Source organism: Homarus americanus, unplaced genomic scaffold (genome assembly GCF_018991925.1).
Source record: "Homarus americanus isolate GMGI-L3 unplaced genomic scaffold, GMGI_Hamer_2.0 scaffold59222, whole genome shotgun sequence".
NCBI lineage: Eukaryota > Metazoa > Arthropoda > Malacostraca > Decapoda > Nephropidae > Homarus > Homarus americanus.
In genome coordinates this window covers 40,825-65,000 of record NW_024742909.1, presented here as the reverse complement: position 1 = coordinate 65,000, position 24,176 = coordinate 40,825, and the positions used below count along the sequence as shown (strand labels likewise).

The following is a 24,176-nucleotide window of genomic DNA, read 5'->3' as shown; positions in this document are numbered from 1 at the left end:
AGTAATGTGTGAAGAAATATGTCAAGGTTAGTGTAGGTCAGGTCAGGTCAGGTCAGGTTAGATTATATTAGGTCAGGTCAGGTTAGGTTAGGTTAGATTATATTATGTTGGGTCGGGTCAGGTTAGGTTAGATTAGATATATTAGGTCAGGTCAGGTCAGGTTAGCTTATGTTAGATTAGTTATATTAGGTCAGGTCAGGTCAGGTCAGGTCATCCCATTAGTATATAACACCTTCCTTCTCTCCCTCAAGACTTCATAACGGCCTAAACCCTTAATACCCTACAAAGTCCTCATGACGTCATTACAGAAACCTTCATCAACCCCCAAACCCCTAAACCACCCTTAACCGCCCTTAACTACCCTTAAAGTATGTTACGGAACCCTTAACCACCCTTAACCACCCTTAAAGTATGTTACGGAACCCTTAACCACCCTTAACCACCCTTAAAGTATGTTACAGAACCCTTAACCACCCTTAACCACCCTTAACCACCCTTAAATGTGTTACGGAAGCATTAAACGTGCTACTCTCTTCTTTATTTTAAGTGTCTCCTTTATGGCTCCAGCGGTGGTGCCTTGGTCTTTAATGTCTCACTGAGTGTAGCTGGGAATCTTTTATACCTCACCAGAGATCGTCAAGTGTGTGTGTGTGTGTGTGCGTGTGTGTGTGTGTGTGTGTGTGTGTGTGTGTGTGTGTGTGTGTGTGTGCGTGTGGGAGGAATTTTGTGTATGTATTTCCTTCTTGCTCACAGAGATGTTATGGCTGTGATGATTCATTGCTTCAAAGGATTCGAACCAGTGTCATTGGTTTCGAAGCAGAGATTACCCAAGGTATTAATAAGGTGGTTTCATTGCTTGGGTGGGATTCGAACACGTATCAGTAGTCTAGAAACAGAGGATCAAGGTGTTCTAGAGGTGCTTCAATGCTTCAAAGGCTTCGAATAGGTGTCTCATTGATTCGATATTTCCGGAGCTTCAAGTTGAATGTCTCACTGTCTCTAGAGTCTCACGTGTCTCTTGATGTCTCACTTATTGGCCGAGAGATCCTTAAATGTCTCACTTATTGGCCGAGAGATCCTTAAATGTCTCACTTATTGGCCGAGAGATCCTTAAATGTCTCACTTATTGGCCGAGAGATCCTTAAATGTCTCACTTACTGGCCGAGAGATCCTTTAACACCCCACTTATTGGCCGAGAGATCCTAAATGTCTCACTCTACTGGCCGAGAGATCCTTAAATGTCTCACTTATTGGCCGAGAGATCCTTAAATGTCTCACTTACTGGCCGAGATCCTAAATGTCTCACTTAGGCCGAGAGATCCTTAAATGTCTCACTTATTGGCTGAGAGATCCTTAAATGTCTCACTTACTGGCCGAGAGATCCTTAAATGTCTCACTTATTGGCCGAGAGATCCTTAAATGTCTCACTTATTGGCCGAGAGATCCTTAAATGTCTCACTTATTGGCCGAGAGATCCTTAAATGTCTCACTTATTGGCCGAGAGATCCTTAAATGTCTCACTTACTGGCCGAGAGATCCTTAAATGTCTCACTTACTGGCCGAGAGATCCTTAAATGTCTCACTTATTGGCCGAGAGATCCTTAAATGTCTCACTTATTGGCCGAGAAGATCCTGCAACAAGTCTCAATTTATTGGCCGAGAGATCCTTAAATGTCTCACTTATTGGCCGAGATCCTTAAATGTCTCCACTTATTGGCCGAGAGATCCTAAATGTCTCACTTATTGGCCGAGGAGAGATCCTAAATGTCTCACTATTAGTCGAGAGATCCTTAAATGTCCTACTCTATTGCCGAGTAGATCCTTAAATGTCTCAATTTATTGGCAGAGAGATCCTTAAATGTCTCACTTATTGGCCGAGATCCTTAAATGTCTCACTTATTGGCCGAGAGATCCTTAAATGTCTCACTTATTGGCCGAGAGATCCTTAAATGTCTCACTTACTGGCCGAGAGATCCTTAAATGTCTCACTTACTGGCCGAGAGATCCTTAAATGTCTCACTTATTGGCCGAGAGATCCTTAAATGTCTCACTTATTGGCCGAGAGATCCTTAAATGTCTCACTTATTGGCCGAGAGATCCTTAAATGTCTCACTTATTGGCCGAGAGATCCATAAATGTCTCACTTACTGGCCGAGAGATCCATAAATGTCTCACTTATTGGCCGAGAGATCCTTAAATCACCACTTACTGTCTCAGAGATCTCTCACTCTCTTATAGATCTCAAATGTCTCTCAAAGGTGTTTATAGCTTACGTTAGTTAGCTCTATGTCTGTCTCTCCTGGCTGACCTAAGGGTGGTTACTTTTTCATGTATGTTTTAATTGGTTGGTTAAGTTGACACACACACACACACACACACACACAGGGGTACACAGTGATTGTCGTGATTCAAAATAAAATAAATTGAACTTTCTTCTTTCGTGAACCTTCGAATAGTTGTTGACTTGTTGTGTTGTGTTGTGTTTAATAATAATAATAATAATAATGATGATGATGATGATGATGATGATATAATGAGTGTAAATTCTGGTAGAAGGTGAAGTAAGAGTTATGGGATTATACAGTAAAGTGAAGAAAGTTGGTTGTATTGCCGATTAGTTATTTATCTTGGTAATATAGTCTTAGGGGAAAATCTTCTAAATATCACTTCTAAGTACACCTATTTATTAGTTAAGTGAATGGCATGAACACATTGATAGATCATTATATTGACGTTACTAGTGATCATGGTAGTATAATGTGCAGTATCTACAATGGCCCTGAGGCGATGATTCTACCTCACATTTTATAAACCTTAACGCCACCTACCAGCAGCACTTCCCTCATAGTTAGTGTGTTTTTCTACCGGCTTGGTTTGGTCTGACAAAACTCACTATAATGATGATAACGTCAGCTCAAGATAGACTGGGCCATGTCTCTGGTGGCCCTTGGATCGGATATGTCCCTGGTGGCCACCTCTTGGACCAGGCCATGACCCTGGTTGCCACCCCTTGGACCGGGCCATGACTCTGGTGGCCACCCCTTGGATCGGGCCATGACCCTGGTTGTCACCCCTTGGATCGGGCCATGACCCTGGTTGCCACTCCTTGGACCGGGCCATGACTCTGGTGGCCACCCCTTGGATCGGGCCATGACTCTGGTGGCCACCCCTTGGATCGGGCCATGACCCTGGTGGTTTCACTTCCTAGGGGCCAGTCCCTGGTGGCCCGGCCGAGATAGAGCCATACGGGTGACTCGCAACTCACCCCCAGCGCATCTAATTCCTGGAAAAGGAGCAGGTGGGGGAGATAAAAAGGATGGGGGTGGAGGAAGGAGGGGAGAAAGAGGTGGGGAGAGGGGAGGGAGGATAGGATGGGAGAGAGAGGGGAGGGAAGGAGGCAAGTGAGATAAAAAGGGTGGAGGGGAGAGAGAGGGGGGGAGAGGAGGGAGGATAGGATGGGAGAGAGAGGTGGGGGGAGAGGGAAGGGAGGAGATAAAAAGGGTGGGGAGGGAGAGAGAGGTGGGGAGAGGGAGGGAGGATAGGGGGATGGGAGAGAGAGAGGTGGGGGGGTGAGGGAAGGGAGGAGATAAAAGGGTGGGGAGGGGAGAGAGAGGTGGGGAGAGGGAGGAAGGGAGATGGAAGGAAGGAGATCAGAGGGGGGTTGAGGGAGAAAGAGGGGAGAGAGAGGGAGGAAATGAGGGAGGGATGGAAAGGATGGAGAGAGGAAGGAAGAAGACGAGGTGTGATGGTTAAGGAAGGAAGGGGAGTAAGGAATGAAGGAAGGAAGGAGGGTGAGTAAGGTGGGAAAGAGAGGGAGGAAAGATGAGGAGGAAGAAGGGGAAAAAGGGAAAGAAGGAAAGGGATGAAGAAGAAGGAATGGAAGAAGAGGAGAGGGGAAGGAAACAAAGAGTGAGGGAAGAGGGGAGAGAGAGGGAGAGGAGATGAGAGTTAAACTTCGTCAAAGTAAAATTTGACTTAATTACACGTGAACAGGGTTGATCAGTACACCCCTCCCCCCCCTCACTCTCCCCCTCACTCTCCTCACTCTCCCCTCACCTCCCTCCCTCACCTTCCCCTCACCCCTCATCTTCCTCTCAACACAGGTGAAGAACAGTCAAAGCAGTTCACCTTTAATTAATATTCATGATCTCAGGTACTTATCCTTTAACGCCATAATTAATGTTACCTTTGTCTTTTACCTGTGTTACTTGATTACCTGTATTTACCTGCGTCACTTGATTAACTTTACCTGTGTTACTTGATTACCTTTACCTGTGTTACTTGATTACCTTTACCTATGTTACTTGATTACCTTTACCTGTGTTACTTGATTACCTTTACCTGTGTCACTTGATTACCTTTACCTGTGTCACTTGATTACCTTTACCTGTCACTTGATTACCTTTACCTGTTACTTGATTACCTTTACCTGTGTCACTTGATTACCTTTACCTGTGTCACTTGATTACCTTTATTTACCTGTGTTGTGACTTAAAACTTTGCCTAAAATCTGTCTCTCTGTTTTTGCTGTTTGGTTGTTTTTGGTGTTGAGTGTGTTTGTTGAGTGTTTTTGTTGAGTGTTTTTGTTGGTCTTGTTCATCTAGCTGTTTGCTTCTTGTAAATGGAAGGTCAGGCTGATGACTCCTTAACACGACACACTCTCTCCTCTCTCTCTCTCTCTCTCTCTCTCTCTCTCTCTCTCTCTCTCTCTCTCTCTCTCTCTCACCCACTATCTGTCTGTGTCTGTCTGTCTGTCTGTCTGTCTGTCTGTCTGTCTGTCTGTCTTTCTGTCTGTCTGTCTGTCTGTCTGTCTGTCTGTCTGTTAAATTTTCATCATCGTATCTGGTGAAGAACAACTAACTAACTCACTTTAAAGTTATATAGCATAAAAATGACTATTAAAATGGCCTCTGTTTTGTTTTGGTGAGTCAGCTGATGTATGTAAACACGAGTCAATGTTTTGTTTTGGTGAGTCAGCTGATTTATGTAAACACGAGTCAATGTTTTGTTTTGGTGAGTCAGCTGATTTATGTAAACACGAGTCAATGTTTTGTTTTGGTGAGTCAGCTGATTCATGTAAACACGAGTCAATTTTATATCACAGAGACATAATACAGGACAGGCGAAGGTGCAGGATAGGAAAGGAGGGATAGAAGGAAGGATTGAAGGAGGGATAGAAGGAGGGAGAGAGGGAGGGAGGGAGAGACGCAGGGAGGGAGGGAGAGACGAAAAAATCTAGTTGATTCTCGCGGGCAGCAGCGTGGTGACGGGTGAGGGAGAGAGGAGGGAAGAAGAAACGCGAGCGAAACAGAAAGTAGGGGAGGGAGGGAGGGGAAGGATGGTAGAGAAGGAGAGAGAGGGAGGTAAGGAAGGAAGGAGAGAGTTAGAGCAGGAAGGTAGGGAGAGAAGGAGAGAGAGAAAGAGAGAATGGGAGGAAGGAAGGGAGGGAGGGAAGAAGATAGTAGAAAGAGAGAGAGTGAGTGAGAGGGAGGGGTGAGGGAAGCGAGCGGCCACAAAACCAGACTCGGAATAAAAAGTTGTGTGTTAGAGGCGGCGGCGAGGTAATGTGTTAAGCTGAGGAAGACTGGAATCTCTCCTGACTGTGTGCTGGTGATCCCGGTGCCTGGGGAAGGAAGGGGGAGGAAGAGGGAGGAAGGGGGAAGAGAGGGAGGAAGGGGAGGGTAGAGGAGGTAGAGGAGGGAAGAGGGGGGGAAGGGGGGAGGAAGAGGGAGGAAGAGGGGGGGGAAGATTAAAGGGGGGGAAGGGGGAGGAAGGGGAGAAGAGGGGGAAAGAGGGGAAGAGGGGGAGTAAGTGGAGGGTAAGGTAGAAGGAAGGAATGAGAAGGAGGAGGAGGAGGAGGATGAAGAGGAGTATGGGGAAGAAGAGAGGGGAGAGGACTAGGGGGAAAGGGGAGAAGGAGAAGGGTGAGGCAGGAGGAAGGGCGAAAGAAGAGGAAGAAAAATGGGAGAAGGTAAATGAGGAGGAGGAGGAGAGGAGGAGGAGGAGGAGGAGGAGGTGGGGAGGGGGGGGCATATTACAGAATTAACGCGTATGCGGGCACAGCGAGCGGTGATTGGTTCTCGCCCAATACAATGTCCACTCCTGTAGCTCCCACACGAGCTGTACTGACCTAACCTAACCTAACCTAACCTAATCTAACCTAACCAAACCTAACCTAACCTGACCTGACCTGACCTGACCTGACCTAATCAAACCTAACCTAACCTGACCTGACCTAACCTGACCTAATCTAACCTAACCTTAGCCCACCCTGAGACCACCCAGCTAAGAACAGGTACCTAATTCTTCCTCACCTCCTGACCCCCTCCTGACTCCCTCCCCCTGACCCCTCCTGACCTCCCTGACCCCCTCTCATCACCCCCTGCCTCACTCATCCCTGTATGAAAACAATATGGTGTGTGTGTGTGTGCTGTGTGTGGGCTGAAAGTGTGTGTCTGTGTGTGTGTGTGTGTGTGTGTGTGTGTGTGTGTGTGTGTTTGTGTGTGTGTGTGTGTGTGTGTGTGTGTGTGTGTGTGTATGGTCGCTGCTGGGAGTTGGTTAACATCACAGTGGGTGGCTGTTTAAATTTTATTTACTGTGCAAACCACCCCTGGACCTTTACCTCATTGACACGATGATAATATTTAACTTGCCTTAGTAAACTCCACGACTAAATTTGATATTCACAAGTCATTATTAATTCACCTTACACCGCCGACCTCCTCTGTAAACTGTGCAGTGACTCAACCCATCCTCAGTCCATCTCTCGTTGTTTGAGGTGAGGTTGGGTTTTGGTGAGGTTGGGTTTGGTGAGGTTGGGTTTTTGGTGAGTGTTGGGCTTAGTGAGGTTGGGTTTTTGGTGAGGTTGGGTTTTTTTGTGAGGTTGGGTTTTTTGGTGAGGTTGGGTTTTTTGGTGAGGTTGGGTTTTTGGTGAGGTTGGGTTTGGGTGAGGTTGGGTTTAGGTGAGGTTGGTTTTTGGTGAGGTTATGCAAAACTTTCAATAAATAAATGTTGCACAAAAATAATGAATGTTGCAAGTCGATTAGAGGAATGTTGCAAGTTGATAAGAACGATAAGAGTCGAGCACTGCAAGTAGAGGAGGAGAATATTGCAAGAATGAGATGATTGTTGCAAGAATAATAGGCATGTTACAAGAGTCAAGAATGTTGCAAGAATGATCGGAATGTTTGCAATAAAAGGGAGGTCGTCTGAGGTCGGGAGGGGTCGTGGAGGTCGCTATAGAGAACCTGACCTCGTGTTGCACTATGGTGAGTCATACATTATGCAACACTTCACTGCAATTATTATTCAGCATAAAATTAGGCTTCAAGCATCTCAGTGTGTGGCGGGCGGTGTGTTTTAAAGAACCTGCCGCCGCCCGGAGATTATATTCTGCCGGAGGAGAGAGCGGAGGGCCAGGCTGTGTACCGCTCTGAAGAACAACTCTACTTCCTGTGGCCCGGGATGACTACATAGCTACCTGACTCTCTCCACGGTCCTCTCGCCTCATCCTCCACCAATCGCCTTTCAGTTCTGTGGGATATGACGTCAGATAGAGGGATCAGTGTTGTCGAATCAGCATCGAGATTCTGCAAGTTGACGAATCAACGTTCAGCCCCGAGCTTCATGACGCCAGAATATGTGACAGGTCCACGATTGGGTGTCGAACCTGAGTATCATGACGTCATATGAACACAATATATGGCTCACCAATCACATCCCCAGCTCTAGCAGTGTGACGTAATGCCACGTAATACGTACTGACGAATCAGAGCTCAATTGTGCGTATCATAACTCGGGGCGACGCTCACACACCAACCAATCAGACAATAGCAAACTAGTTTTTTCTAGACTCGGGGGTTTAAAATGTTAACGTTGTTTACTGTAAATTGTAAATTGTCAGGAAGCATTTATTTACACCTGAGTCGTGTATACAACTACCGAGTTATTATTAAAAATGGTTGTAAATATTTTGGACAACAGTTTAATTATGGAGGTGGTTGTGGGGGGGGGGGGTGAACTACGGCCCTGTCTTCTCTAGTACGTGATGGTGGTGTGGTGGCGGTGTGGTGTGGTGGTAATGGTGTGATGTGGTGATATAATTTGATAGTATGGTGTGATGATGGTGGTAGTGGTGTTCTGATAGCTTCACAACCATCACCACCACAACAATCATCACAACAACCACCACCACCACCACAACAACACCAGGGTGCCTCAGTCATTATCGTTAACAAGGGAAAGATGTGTTTGACCTCGCCAGTGGAGACAGCTGTTAGTCCCCTCTCTCTCTCTCTCTCTCTCTGTGTCTCTCTCTCTCTCCAATACCAGGGAGCCATATTTCGCCTCCAGTGTGAAAAAAACCCAAAATAAACTGAGGCAGACCAGAATCTCTACCCGGGCGAGTGTGTACATAAGTGATGTCATTTGAATAACAATCAGATTTTCGAATTGTAATCCCTAGTAAAGGCAGACAGATCGAACCATACTGCTAATAATCTTATTTACGGCACCATTCTCAGCCGCAGGTGTACAATTAATGGTAGCGAAAAATGTTCCCTCCCACACACACACGGGAATGAATATTATTAACTTATTAGTATAATTTAATGTAAGATTCTTCAAGATTCTGAATCTCTTATGGGAAATATTTCTCGTAAAAATGTAATTATTTCTAGTGATAACAAAATAGTTTATTTCCCTGTTTAAAGGCGTTTACAGGACCTCTGGTGTTTACTGTTGAAATAAAGGTGAGAAATAAACGCTCAGAAATAAACTCCAGAAATAAACGCTCAGAAATAAACGCTCAGAAATAAACTCACAAACCCGAAATATTTCCAGCAGCGATAAAAACTATTTCTGTGTTTTAAAAGGTCTTAACACACACCCTTGACTATATGTTAATGAAATAAAACACTTATTTTTTTTTTACGTCAACTGAGATACAAATTTTAGAGTCGAATTGGATCTCAACGGGGGTGACGTCAGAAGGAGGGAGGTAGGGGAGAGGGGGGGGCAAGGGAGAGAAAAGGGGGTAAGAAGGGAAGGGGAAAAGAGAGAAGAAAGGAGGTAAGGAAGAGAGAAAAGATAGGGAAAAGGGAGGAGATAGGGAGGAGGAATAAGGAGAGAGAGAGAGAGAGAGAGTAACCCACCTCTCCATAACAATGTAAATTAATTGACTTCGTTTTTTTTTGGAGGTGAATGACGAGTGTTGTTTTGGAGGTGTCGGGATGTACTGTATATGTTTATTTTTTGGAGCAGCGAGAGGTTTTGGAGTAACAAGGGATTATTGGAGGGGCACTAGAAGAGTTTGGGTGGGGAGGGGGGAGGTAGAGGTTTTGGAGGGGCTACAGGATATTGTTATAATTTTTGGAGGTGGATGAGAATTTTGTCATTTTTATCTTGGAGGCGTCATGATGAATATTACGCTATTGTACACATTTTTGGAGGCTGATAAGGAACATCTTGTCTTTCTTGGAGGTTATATTATTTTTTGGAGGCATCAGGGGTGTAGGGTGTCCTTTATGATTTTTTGGAGGTATCTGGGTAAATGTAAAGCTATTTTAGAAGTTTTGTAGACGGTAAATGGGAATATATTGCCATCATTAGCATTACACACACACACACACGCACACGCACACACACACACGCACACACACACACATACACATAATCATAGAGCCATCATAAGGGCTTCCCAAGTGTCCGCGCCTTTATTAAATGCTTATTGGTGCAGGAAAGTGGCATTAAAATTATAAATGCTGATTGCAGGAAGAGCTACAGCAACACACATGCAACACACAGGCAGTACACCAGCAACACACCAGCAACACACAGACAACACACCAGCAACACACAGACAACACACCAACACACCAGCAACACACAACAACACACAGACAACACACCAGCAACACACCAGCAACACACAGGCAACACCAGCAACACCAGCAGCAACACACCAGCAACACACAGACAACACACCAGCAACACACCAGCAACACACAGGCAACACACCAGCAACACACCAGCAACACACCTGCAACACACCAACAACACACAGACAACCAACACACCAAGCAACACACAAGCAACACACCAGCAACACACAGACAACACACCAACAAACACACAAAGCCAAAACACACGCGACAACACACCAGCAACACACCAGCAACACACACCAGCAACAACACAGAACCACCAACAACACACAGACAACACACCAGCAACACACAGACAACACACCAGCAACACACAGACAACACAGACAACACACCAGCAACACACAGACAACACACCAGCAACACACAGACAACACACAGACAACACACCAGCAACACACAGACAACACACCAGCAACACACCAAGACAACACACAGACAACACACCAGCAACACACAGACAACACCAGCAACACACAGACAACACACCAGCAACACACAGACAACACACCAGCAACACACAGACAACACACAGACAACACACCAACCAACACACAGACACACACCAGCAACACACCAGCAACACACAGACAACACACCAGCAACACACAGGCAACACACAGAGCAACACACAACAACACACCAGCAACACACCAGCAACACAGACAACACACCCAGCAACACACAGACAACACACAACAACACACAGACAACACACCTCTACCACTCCTCCTCCACCACCCCTCTCCCTCCTCCCTCTCCCCTCCTACCTCCTCTCCCTCCCTCTCCCCTCTCCCCTCCTCCCTCTACCCCTCTCCCTCTCCCTCCTCCCCTCTACCCCTCTCCCCTCTCCCCCACCCCCTCTCCCTCTCCCTCTACCCTCTCTCCACCTCCTCTCCCCTCTCCCTCCTCTCCACCACCCCTCTCCCTCTCCCCTCCCCTCTACCCTCCTCTCCCCACCTCCTCCCTCTCCCCTCTCTCCCCACCCCTCTCCCCTCTCCTCTCCCCTCTCTACCACTCCCCTCTCCCACCCTCCTCTCCCTCTCCCCTCTACCCCTCTCCCCTCTCCCTCTCCCCTCTCCCCTCTCCCCTCTTCCTCCCTCCACCACTCCCTCCTCCCCTCTCCCCTCCCCTCCACCCTCCTCTCCCCTCTACCACTCCCTCTCCCCACTCCTCTCTCTCCCCTCCCTCCCACCCTCCTCTCCCTCTACAACTCTTCTCCCTACTCCCTCTCCCCTCTCCCCTCCCCCCTCCCCTCCCCTTAAGTCAAGTCCACATCCTCAAAACATTTTCAGTTCATCTATTTTGTTGACACTTAAGTGACTCTACATAGTACCGTGTCCAGCAGAGTCACTTAAGATGTGATCTAAGTGAATTCTCAAAGGTTCTCAGGTTAATTGTTTTCCCTCTTACCTGTACAGTTCGTGTGAGTATATATATCTGATTCACTTACCACAACAACCCAGCGACTTAAATTAACCTGCTAAATTTCTACCCTAGCGTGGTTAAGTTAGTTTAGGTTTGGTTGTGTTGGGTTAAGGTTAGGTTGAGTTAGGTTTGGTTAGTGTTAGGTTTAGGTTGGGTTGGTGTTGGGTTTGGTTGGGTTAGAGTGTTGGGTTAGGTTAGAGTTAGTGTTAGGTTTGGTTGGGTTAGTGTTGGGTTTGGTTGGAGTTAGTGTTAGGTTGGGTTAAGTTAGTGTTAGGTTTGGTTAGGTTGGTGTTAGGTTTGGTTGGGTTAGTGTTAGGTTTGGGTTAAGTTAGTTTAGGTTGGGTTAGATTAGATTTGGGTTAAGTTAGTTTAGGTTGGGTTAGTGTTGGGTTTGGTTGGGTTAGGTTTAGGTTAGGTTTAGGTTAGGTTTGGGTTAGGTTATGTTAGAGTAGGTACAATACATAATGTAACTCGGGGATAAACCGCTTGAACGTATCTTAATTATTCAGGTGTTGTGACCACGGGGGCCACCAGGTACAGGCAGAACGTTTGTACCTGCAATACATAAATCTGTAGTGGCTGTATTGACTGTAATGTGTTGCTGTATTGACTGCTTAGTGTATGCTGTAGTGACTGTAGTGTATTGCTGTAGTGACTGTAGTGTATTGCTGTAGTGACTGTAGTGTATGCTGTAGTGACTGTAGTGTATGCTGTGACTGTAGTGTATTGCTGTAGTGACTGTAGTGTATTGCTGTAGTGACTGTAGTGTATTGCTGTAGTGACTGTAGTGTATGCTGTAGTTACTGTAGTGTATGCTGTAGTGACTGGTAGTAGTGCTGTAGTGACTGTAGTGTATTGCTGTAGTGCTTGTAGTGTATGCTGTAGTGACTGTGGTGTATTGCTGTAGTGACTGTAGTGTATTGCTGTAGTGACTGTAGTGTATTGCTGTAGTGACTGTGAGTGTATTGCTGTAGTGACTGTAGTGTATTGCTGTAGTGACTGTAGTGTATTGCTGTAGTGACTGTAGTGTATTGCTGTAGTGACTGTAGTGTATTGCTGTAGTAACTGTAGTGTATTGCTGTAGTGACTGTAGTGTATGCTGTAGTGACTGTAGTGTATGCTGTAGTGACTGTAGTGTATTGCTGTAGTGACTGTAGTGTATTGCTGCTAGTGACTGTAGTGTATTGCTGTAGTGACTGTAGTGTATTGCTGTAGTGACTGTAGTGTATTGCTGCAGTAACCGTAGTGTATTGCTGTAGTGACTGTAGTGTATTGTGTAGTGACTGTAGTGTATTGCTGTAGTGACTGTAGTGTATTGCTGTAGTGACTGTAGTGTGTGCTGTAGTGACTGTAGTGTATTGCTGTAGTGTATTGCTGTAGTGACTGTAGTGTATTGCTGTATTGTGTAGTGACTGTAGTGTATGCTGTAGTAACTGTAGTGTATTGCAGTGACTGTAGTGTATGCTGTAGTAACTGTAGTGTATTGCTGTAGTGACTGTAGTGTATGCTGTAGTGACTGTAGTGTGTGCTGCAGTAACTGTAGTGTATTGCTGTAGTAACTGTAGTGTATGCTGTGACTGTAGTGTATTGCTGTAGTGACTGTAGTGTATTGCTGTAGTGACTGTAGTGTATTGCTGTAGTGACTGTAGTGTATTGCTGTAGTAACTGTAGTGTATTGCTGTAGTGACTGTAGTGTATTGCTGTAGTGACTGTAGTGTATGCTGTAGTGACTGTAGTGTATTGCTGTAGTGACTGTAGTGTATTGCTGTAGTGACTGTAGTGTATTGCTGTAGTGACTGTAGTGTATTGCTGTAGTGACTGTAGTGTATTGTGGTGACTGGTGTATTGCTGTAGTAACTGTAGTGTATTGCTGTAGTGACTGTAGTGTATTGCTGTAGTGACTGTAGTGTATTGCTGTAGTGACTGTAGTGTATTGCTGTAGTGACTGGTTTGTGCTGTAGTGACTGTAGTGTATTGCTGTAGTGACTGTAGTGTATTGCTGTAGTGACTGTAGTGTATTGCTGTAGTGACTGTAGTGTATGCTGTAGTGACTGTAGTGTATGCTGTAGTGACTAGTGTATTGCTGTAGTGACTGTAGTGTATGCTGTAGTAGACTGTAGTGTATGCTGTAGTGACTTAGTTTATTGTGTAGTGACTGTAGTGTATTGCTGCAGTAACTGTAGTGTATTGCTGTAGTAACTGTAGTGTGTTGCTGTAGTGACTGGGATTGGGGGGTGGGGGTGGGGTGGGATGAGGGGGTGGTTAGGCAGTTGGTGGTAGAGTCGTTACCTGGTAGTTGATCTCTAATGAGTAGTTATTGTTCCGACCACAACTATAGGAGGATAAACAAACACTGGTGAATGGTGGTAGTTGTTGTGGTCCAAGCTGGGGGAAGATTTGGTTGTTGAGTGACTGGAGAATCATTTCCTGTGTGAGATTGTCCATTGTCAATCATTTTTTTCCTCTCTAATCAATGGGGTTTAAGGGTTTAACTTTGGTTTATATGGTGTTTAATTGGTTTTATCGGTATTGGTTTTATCAGGGGTATTGGTTTTATCAGGGGTATTGGTTTTATCAGGGTATTGGTTTTATCAGGGGTATTGGTTTTATCAGGGGTATTGGTTTATCAGGGGTATTGGTTTATCAGAAATTATTGGTTTTTATCAGGGATTATTGGTTTTATCAGGGGTATTGGTTTATCAGGGGTATTGGTTTTATCAGGGGTAGTGGTTTTATCAGGGAGTGGTTTTATCAGGATTGGTTTATCAGGGGTATTGGTTTATCAGGGGTATTGGTTTTATCAGGGGTATTGGTTTTATCAGGGGTAGTGGTTTTATGGGGTAGTGGTTTTATCAGGGGTAGTGGTTTTATCAGGGTACTGGTTTATCAGGGTTGTGGTTTTATTAGGGGTATTGGTTTTATCAGGGGTAGTGGTTTTATCAGTGGGTAATGGGTTTATCAGTGGGTAATGGGTTTATCAGCGGTTTATAAGGGGTATTGGTTTAAGGACAGTGGTTTTAGGAGTGGTTTCCGCCTCTCCTCACAGCTGTATATATATACCACCAGAAAACCCCAAGCAGAGCAATTGGGCCGACAGGAAGTCCCTGTCGGCCAGTGTTCAATGTGTGCTCAGCTCCTCTTGTTTGGCACTGTGCCCACCCTCCTCCTCCTCCACCAGTGCCGCCACCCACCTCCCGTCCTCCTCCACCAGTGCCGCCACCCACCCTCCTCCTCCTCCACCAGTGCCACGCCACCCACCCTCCCGCCCTCCTCCACCCAGTGCCACGCCACCCACCCTCCTCCTTCTCCTCCACCAGTGCCACCACCCACCCTCCTCCTCCTCCTCCACCAGTGCCACGCCATCCACCTCCCTCCTCCACCAGTGCCACGCCATCCACCCTCCTCCTCCACCAGTGCCACTTTTGTTAAATTACTAATACATTTCTTTGGTTTTTAATATTTTGCGTAACTCATTCCTCGGGTACTAATGTCTGTCGTTGTCTTCCCACAGGTACGTTCATGAGGCCGTGTATGGTGTAGGTAACGAGCTGAACAGGTGAGCTAAAGACTCATTAACGCAAGCGGCAGGTAATAAGGCCGGAGTCTCTGTACTGTACGATAGCTTGGGCCAGTTAGTCTAGGCGTCTCCCGGCAGCGACCTTCGGACAACTGTGTTCGGTAACTGATTAGTGCTGGCGGGCGTATAATCTGTTTGCGTATAGATCAAGTTATAGCTCGAAGCTCTTCCTCCAGATCTTCCTCAAGTTCAATGTTCCTCTAAATAATACATTCAATATGTATCACCTTACTACATAATACACGCAAGGAGATTGTAGGAGACAGTAGGAGACTGTAGGAGACTGTAGTAGACTGTAGGATACTGTAGTAAACTGTAGGAGACTGTAGTAGGCTGTGAGGAAACTGTTATAGACTGTAGGAGACTGTAGTAAACTGTAGGAGACTGTAGTGGACTGTAGGATACTGTAGTAAACTGTAGGAGACTTAGTAGACTGTAGGGATACTGTAGTAAACTGGGAGACTGTAGTAGACTGTAGGAAACTGTAGGAGACTGTAGTAGGCTGTGAGGAAACTGTTATAGACTGTAGGGGACTGTAGTAAACTAGGGAGCTGTGAGCTGTAGGGGACTGTAGTAAACTGTGAGGAGACTGTGATAGACTGTGGGATGCTAGTGAAGCTGTGGGGACTGTAGTAGACTGTGGGGAACTGTTATAGACTGTAGGAGACTGTAGTAGGCTGTGGGGGACTGTGGGGACTGTAGTAGACTGTGGGGACTGTGTAAACTGTGGGGACTGTGGTAGACTGTGGGAAGCTGTTATGGACTGTGGGGACTGTAGTAAACTGTAGGAGACTGTGTAGACTGTGGGATGCTGTAGTAAACTGTGGGGACTGTAGTAGACTGTGGGGACTGTAGTAAACTGTAGGAGACTGTAGTAGACTGTAGGAGACTGTAGTAAACTGTAGGAGACTGTAGTAGACTGTGGGAGACTGTAGTGAAGCTGTAGGAGACTGTAGTAGGCTATGAGGACTGTAGTAGACTGTAGGATACTGTAGTAGACTGTGGGGAGACTGTAGTAGGCTGTAGGGAGCTGTGGGGACTGTAGTAAACTGTGGGGACTGTAGTAGACTGTGGGAGACTGTGGGGAGCTGTGGGAGACTGTAGTAAACTGTGGGAGACTGTAGTAGACTGTGGGAGACTGTATGTAGGCTGTGGGGAGCTGTGGTAGACTGTGGGGACTGTAGTAAACTGTGGGACTGTAGTAGACTGTGGGGACTGTAGTGAAGCTGGGAACTGTAGTAAACTGTGGGGACTGTGGTGGACTGTGGGATGCTGTGGTAGACTGTAGGATACTGTATGAGCTGTAGGGAGACTGTAGTAGACTGTAGTGGGCTGTAGGAAACTGTAGGAGACTGTAGTAAATTGAGGAGACTGTAGTAGACTGTAGGAGACTGGAAACTGTGGGAGACTGTGGTAGACTGTAGGAGACTGTAGTAAACTGTAGGGAGACTGTAGTAGACTGTAGGAGACTGTAGTAAACTGTGGAGACTGTGATGAACTGTGGGGACTGTAGTAAACTGTGAGGAGACTGTAGTAAACTGTGGGAGACTGTAGTAAACTGTAGGAGACTGTAGTAAACTGTGAGGAGACTGTAGTAGACTGTGGGATGCTGTAGTAGAACTGTGGAGACTGTGTGAACTGTGTGGGCTGTAGGAAACTGTGGGAGACTGTAGTAGACTGAGGAGACTGTAGTAGACTGTGGGAGACTGTAGTGACTGTAGGAGACTGTAGTAGACTGTAGGATCTGTAGTAGTAAACTGTAGGAGACTGTAGTAGACTGTGTAGTAGACTGTAGGATACTGTAGTAGACTGTAGGATGCTGTAGTAAACTGTAGTGAACTGTAGTAGACTGGGGAAACTGTAGGACTGTAGTAGACTGTGGGATACTGTAGTAAACTGTGGGAGACTGTAGTAGACTGTAGGATACTGTAGTAAACTGTGGGAGACTGTAGTAGACTGTAGGGATACTGTAGTAAACTGTAGGAGACTGTAGGACTTTAGCAGTAGACTGTAGGATGCTGTAGTAAACTGTGAGACTGTAGTAGACTGTAGGATGCTGTAGTAAACTGTGGGAGACTGTAGTAGACTGTAGTAGACTGTAGGATACTGTAGTAAACTGTAGTAGACTGTAGTAGACTGTGGGAAACTGTAGTGAACTGTAGTAGACTGTGGGATGCTGTAGTAAACTGTAGTAGACTGTATGGGTGTAGGATACTGTAGTAAACTGTAGGAGACTGTAGTAGACTGTAGGAGACTGTGTGAACTGTAGGGATGCTGTAGTAAGCTGTGGGAGACTGTAGTGGACTGTGGGATACTGTAGTAAACTGTAGGAGACTGTAGTAGACTGTAGTAGACTGTAGGATACTGTAGTAAACTGTAGTAGACTGTAGGTAGACTGTAGGAAACTGTAGTAGACTGTAGTAGACGTAGGATACTGTTAAACTGTAGGAGACTGTGTAGATAGGATACTGTAGTAAACTGTAGGAGACTGTAGTAGACTGTGGGATACTGTAGTAAACTGTGGAGACTGTAGTAGACTGTAGTAGACTATAGGATGCTGTAAACTGTAGGAGACTGTAGTAGACTGTAGGAAACTGTTGTATAGACTGTAGGAGACTGTAGTAGACTGTAGGGGCTGTAGTAGACTGTAGGATACTGTAGTAAACTGTAGTAGACTGTAGACTGTAGTAGACTGTGAGAGCTGTTATAGACTGTAGGAGGCTGTAGTAAACTGTAGTAGACTGTAGTAGACTGTAGTAGACTGTAGGAAACTGTATAGACTGTGGAGACTGTAGTAGACTGTAGGATGCTGTAGTAAACTGTAGTAGACTGTAGTAGACTGTAGTGGACTGTAGGAAACTGTTATAGACTGTAGGAGACAGTAGGGAGACTGTAGTAGACTGTAGGAGACTGTAGTAGACTGTGGGAAGCTGTAGTAAACTGTAGGAGACTGTAGTAAACTGTAGGGAGACTGTAGTAAACTGTAGTAGACTGTAGTAAACTGTAGGAGACTGTAGTAGACTGTAGGAAACTGTTATAGACTGTAGGAGACTGTAGTAGACTGTTGGAGACTGTAGTAGACTGTAGGGAGACTGTAGTAGACTGTAGGAGACTGTAGTAGACTGTAGGATACTGTAGTAAACTGTAGGGACTGTAGTAGACTGTAGTAGACTGTAGTAGACTGTAGGAGACTGTAGTAAACTGTAGGACTGTAGTAAACTTGTGGAGACTGTAGTAAACTGTAGGAGACTGTAAACTGTAGGGAGACTGTAGTTGACTGTGGAAGCTGTTATAGACTGTAGGAGACTGTAGTAGACTGTAGTGAACTGTAGTAAACTGAAGGAGACTGTAGTAGGCAGGGATCTGTAGTAGACTGTGGGACGAGACTGTAGTAGACTGTAGTAAACTGTAGGAGACTGTAGTAAACAGGGCTGTAGTAAACTGTGAGGACTGTAGTAGACTGTAGGAAACTGTTATAGACTGTAGGAGACTGTAGTAGACTGTGAGGAGACTGTAGTAGACTGTAGTGAAGCTGTAGTAAACTGTAGTAGACTGTAGTAGACTGTAGGGAGACTGTGTAGACTGTAGGAGACTGTAGGAGACTGTAGTAGACTGTGGGGCTGTAGTAGACTGTAGTAAACTGTAGTAAACTGTAGAACTGTAGGAGACTGTAGTAGACTGGGGACTGTAGTAGACTGTAGGAGACTGTAGTAGGACTGTAGGAGGCTGTAGTAGACTGTGGGAGGCTGTAGTAGACTGTAGGAGGCTGTAGTAGACTGTAGGAGACTGTAGTAGACTGTAGGAGGCTGGTAGACTGTAGGAGACTGTAGTGACTGTAGGGCTGTAGTAGACTGTGGGGCTGTAGTAAGCATGAGACTGTGTAGACTGTAGGGAGACTGTTATAGACTGGGATGCTGTAGTAGACTGTAAGGGAGACTGTGGTAGACTGTAGTGAACTGTAGTAAACTGTAGTAAACTGTAGTAGACTGTGAGGAGACTGTGGTAGACTGTAGGAGGAGGTAGTAGACTGAGGACTGTAGTGAACTGTAGGAGGCTGTAGTAGACTGTAGTAAACTGTAGTAAACTGTAGTAGACTGTAGAGACTGTGAGTAGACTGTAGGAGACTGTAGTAGACTGTGGAGACTGAGGCTGTAGTGAACTGTAGGAGGCTGTAGTAGACTGTAGGGAGGCTGTAGTAGACTGTAGGAGACTGTAGTAGACTGTAGGAGGCTGTAGTGAACTGTAGGAGGCTGTGTAGACTGTGAGTAGACTGTGGAGGCTGTAGTAGACTGTTGTAGACTGTGGGAGACTGTGGGAGACTGTTGTAGACTGTAGTGACTGTTGGAGACTGTGAACTGTTGGAGACTGTAGTAGACTGTAGGGCTGTAGTAGACTGTTGTAGACTGCTAGGAGACTGTGGGAGGAGACTGTTGTGATGAGGAGACTGTTGTAGACTGCAGTAGACTTTGGAACTGTAGTAGACTGTAGGGGCTGTAGTAGGCTGTAGGACTGTAGTAGACTGTTGTAGACTGTAGTAGACTGTTGGAGACTGGGAGACTTGTGGGGACTGTTGTAGACTGTAGTAGACTGTGGGAGACTGCAGTAGACTGTAGGGGGCTGTAGTAGACTGTAGGAGACTGTGGGAGCTGTGGGAGACTGTAGTAGACTGTAGGAGACTGTTGTAGACTGTTGGAGACTGTGGGAGACTGTGGGGAGACTGTTTTAGACTGTAGTAGACTGTGGGAGACTGTAGTAGACTGTGGGAGGCTGTAGTAGACTGTGGAGACTGTAGGGAGACTGTTGTAGACTGTAGTAGACTGTTGGAGACTGTAGTAGACTGTAGGAGGCTGTAGTAGACTGTAGGAGACTGTGGGAGACTGTTGTAGACTATTGAACTGTTGGAGACTGTAGTAGACTGTAGGAGGCTGTAGTAGGCTGGGAGACTGTAGTAGACTGTGGGGCTGTAGTAGACTGTAGGAGACTGTACTAGACTGCAGTAGACTGTAGTAGACTGTAGGAGACTGTAGGAGGCTGTAGTAGACTCATACAATGTATTCATGAGCCTGACACTCCCTCTCTCAAGTTTAAATTGAAAGATACTTCACACACTATGAGGGGGGGGGGGAGTTACCTGGGCCCCGGGAGGTTACCTGGGCCCTTGGGGGCTACCTGGGCCCCGTGGAGTAAACTAGGTCCCGGGGGGTCAACCGGGGCTATATGTACTCGTGTAGTATCATACATTATAGCCATTGTATATTTCATCGTCTTATATTTAACATTTCATATATCGATATATTTCACATACTGTTCACTGAAATAACAGATAGCAGTGTGTCTATAAATATACATAAATAATACATAAATATACACTACTATGTATATAAAGAACTATAACATGTATACCTGTACTCACAACACCTGTAAAATAATAACATGTATACCTGTACTCACAACACCTGTAAAATAATAATATGTATACCTGGATCTCTATCAACAATGTTATTACGCTCCATATTAGTATAACTAACAAAACTCTCCCTGACGCTGTATTGTAAAGCCGACTGATGGAACACTCTGCTAAATTACTCCTAACTTGAGCTATAAACATCATCTTCTCTTAATGATGCAATCGATCCAGTGTTTATATTGGTGCGTGGTGCTGAGAGTGTGTGGTGCTGAGAGTGTGTGGTGCTGATGGTGCGTGGTGGTGAGTGTGTGGTGCTGATGGTGCGTGTGGTGGTGAGTGTGTGGTGCTGAGGTGTGTGGTGTATGGTGCGTGGTGGTGAGAGTATGTGGTGCTGATGGTGCGTGGTGGTGAGTGTGTGTGGTGCTGATGGTGTGTGGTGCTGATGGTGCGTGGTGGTGAGTGTGTGGTGCTCAGTGTGTGGTGCTGATGGTGTGTGGTGCTGATGGTGTGTGCTGATGGTGCGTGGTGGTGAGTGTGTGGTGCTGAGAGTGTGTGGTGCTGATTTTGCGTGGTGCTGATTGTGCGTGGTGCTCGGTGTGGTGCTGATGGTGCGTGGTGCTGATGGTGCGTGGTGGTGAGTGTGTGATGCTGAGGTGTGTGGTGCGTGGTGCGTGGTGCTGATGGTGCGTGGTGCTGGTGTGGTGCTGATGGTGCGTGGTGCTGATGGTGCGTGGTGGTGAGAGTGTGTGATGCTGAGGTGTGTGATGCTGATGGTGCGTGGTGCTGATGGTGTGTGGTGCTGATGGTGCGTGGTGGTGGTGGTGTGTGGTGCTGAGGTGTGTGGTGCTGATTTTGCGTGGTGCTGATTGTGCGTGGTGCTCAGTGTGTGGTGCTGATGGTGCGTGGTGCTGATGGTGCGTGGTGGTGAGAGTGGTGTGATGCTGAGGTGTGTGGTGCTGATGGTGCGTGGTGCTGATGGTGCGTGGTGCTGAGTGTGTGGTGCTGAGTGTGTGGTGCTGATGGTGCGTGGTGGTGAGAGTGTGTGATGCTGAGGTGTGTGGTGCTGATGGTGCGTGGTGCTGATGGTGCGTGGTGCTGAGTGTGTGGTGCTGATGGTGCGTGGTGCTGATGGTGCGTGGTGGTGAGAGTGTGTGTGATGCTGAGAGTGTGTGGTGCTGAGGTGTGTGATGCTGATGGTGCGTGGTGGTGAGAGTGCGTGATGCTGAGGTGTGTGGTGCTGATGGTGCGTGGTGGTGAGGTGTGTGGTGCTGAGGTGTGTGATGCTGATGGTGCGTGGTGCTGATGGTGCGTGGTGCTGAGTGTGTGGTGCTTATGGTGCGTGGTGCTGATGGTGCGTGGTGCTGATGGTGTGTGGTGGTGAGGTGTGTGATGCTGAGGTGTGGTGCTGATGGTGCGTGGTGGTGAGGTGTGTGATGCTGGGGTGTGTGGTGCTGATGGTGTGTGGTGCTGATGGTGCGTGGTGCTGATGGTGCGTGGTCTGATGGTGCGTGGTGCTGAGTGTGGTGCTGATGGTGTGTGGTTCTGATGGTGCGTGGTGGTGAGGTGTGTGATGCTGAGGTGTGTGTGGTGCTGATGGTGCGTGGTGGTGAGGTGTGTGATGCTGAGGTGTGTGATGCTGATGGTGCGTGGTGCTGATGGTGCGTGGTGCTGAGGTGTGTGGTGCTGATGGTGTGTGGTGCTGATGGTGCGTGGTGCTGATGGTGCGTGGTGCTGAGTGTGTGGTGCTGATGGTGTGGTTCTGATGGTGCGTGGTGGTGAGAGTGTGATGCTGAGGTGTGTGGTGCTGATGGTGCGTGGTGGTGAGAGTGTGTGATGCTGAGTGTGTGGTGCTGATGGTGTGTGGTGCTGATGGTGCGTGGTGGTGAGGTGTGTGATGCTGAGGTGTGTGGTGCTGATGGTGCGTGGTGCTGATGGTGCGTGGTGCTGGTGTGTGGTGCTGATGGTGCGTGGTGCTGATGGTGCGTGGTGGTGAGTGTGTGATGCTGAGAGTGTGTGGTGCTGAGTGTGTGATGCTGATGGTGCGTGGTGGTGAGTGCGTGATGCTGAAGGGTGTGTGGTGCTGATGGTGCGTGGTGGTGAAGTGTGTGGGCTGAGGTGTGTGATGCTGATGGTGCGTGGTGCTGATGGTGCGTGGTGCTGAGTGTGTGGTGCTGATGGTGCGTGGTGCTGATGGTGCGTGGTGCTGATGGTGTGTGGTGGTGAGTGTGTGATGCTGAGGTGTGTGGTGCTGATGGTGCGTGGTGGTGAGGTGTGTGATGCTGAGGGTGTGGTGCTGAGAGTGCGTGGTGCTGAGAGTGCGTGGTGCTGAGAGTGTGTGGTGCTGATGGTGCGTGGTGCTGAGGGGTGTGTGGTGCTGATGGTGTGTGTGCTGATGGTGCGTGGTGGTGAGAGTGTGTGGTGCTGACGGGTGTGTGGTGCTGATGGTGCGTGGTGGAGGTGAGGGGCAGCCAGCGATGGTGTGTGGTGCTGAGGTGTGTGGTGCTGATGGTGTGTGGTGCTGATGGTGCGTGGTGGTGAGAGTGTGTGATGCTGTGGTGCGTGGTGGTGAGTGTGTGATGCTGAGTGTGTGGTGCTGATGGTGCTGGTGGTGCTGAGAGTGCGTGGTGCTGATGGTGTGTGTGTGTTGATGGTGCGTGGTGCTGATGGTGTGTGTGTGTGTTGATGGTGCGTGGTGCTGATGGTGCGTGGTGCTGATGGTGTGTGGTGCTGATGGTGCGTGGTGGTGAAATTGTGTGATGCTGAGAGTGTGTGGTGCTGATGGTGCGTGGTGCTGAGAGTGCGTGGTGCTGATGGTGTGTGTGTGTGTTGATGGTGCGTGGTGCTGATGGTGTGTGTGTGTGTGTTGATGCGTGGTGCTGTGCTGATAAACGGAGGTTTTAGCTAACGAAGCCTTTAGTTAACGAAGAATATACCTAACGGAAAATGTAGCTAAGAAAACGATTAGCTAAAGAAACACCGAACTAACGAACCACCACCCAGCTAACGAACCACCACCCAGCTAACGAACCACCCCACTAACGAACCACCCCACTAACGAACCACCCCACTAACGAACCACCCCACTAACGAACCACCACGCTAACGAACCACCTAGATGAAAATACTCCCGACCACAAATTTGTTTACAACTCTGCCGTTCGCGAGGCTTAAGGCGGATTCTACGACTGCATCCTGATGTTAAATACTCAACCACGTACAAGTTTTTCTCCGTAATTTTTAATACCTCAAGTTAGGTTACCTGGAGTTATGTTACCTTAAGTTATTTTAAATTATATTACCTTGCGTTGTATTTGATTAAGCCATATTAGTTTAAGTTAAATTTAGTTATATTATCTTTAAAGTTATTTTATTTTAAATTATATTAGATTAAGTTATGGTATTTTAAGTTATATTAAGAACATTATAATAAACACAAAAAAATATTTAGAACACATCAGTAACACACGGAGAACAATAACAACATAGTAACAACATTGAGAACAAGACAGGCCCTACAACACAACCTGAGGCACCCCAGTAGTTACCCCTAACCACTCTATGGCTCGTCCCACTATAACTACCCATTGTTTACGTCTAATTGGTCAATGATAAGTGTGGGCGTGGGGTCGGACGTATGAGCAGGCGTGTAGACGTGGAATGGGTGTAGTGTGGGTACGGGCGTGGGGATGGTTGTGTGGGCGTGGGTACGGGCGTTTGGGCGTGGAGATGGTTGTGTGGGCGTGGGGATGGGCGTCGGGACGGGTGTTTGGGGCGTGGGGGCGGGCGCGTGGGTTCGGCGTCGGGACGGGCGGCGTAACAT

General features: G+C 47.0%; 1 protein-coding gene across 1 annotated transcript in view; it reads right to left on the bottom strand.

The window, feature by feature from the left end:
* LOC121877075 (putative uncharacterized protein DDB_G0290521) overlaps positions 1 to 24,176 on the bottom strand; it is a 27,992-nt gene extending 3,816 nt beyond the window's left edge. Inside the window, exon 1 of the mRNA XM_042382703.1 lies at positions 23,949 to 24,176. Within this exon, the coding sequence (XP_042238637.1) occupies positions 23,949 to 24,176 (228 nt within the window). The remainder of the gene's footprint in view (positions 1 to 23,948) is intronic.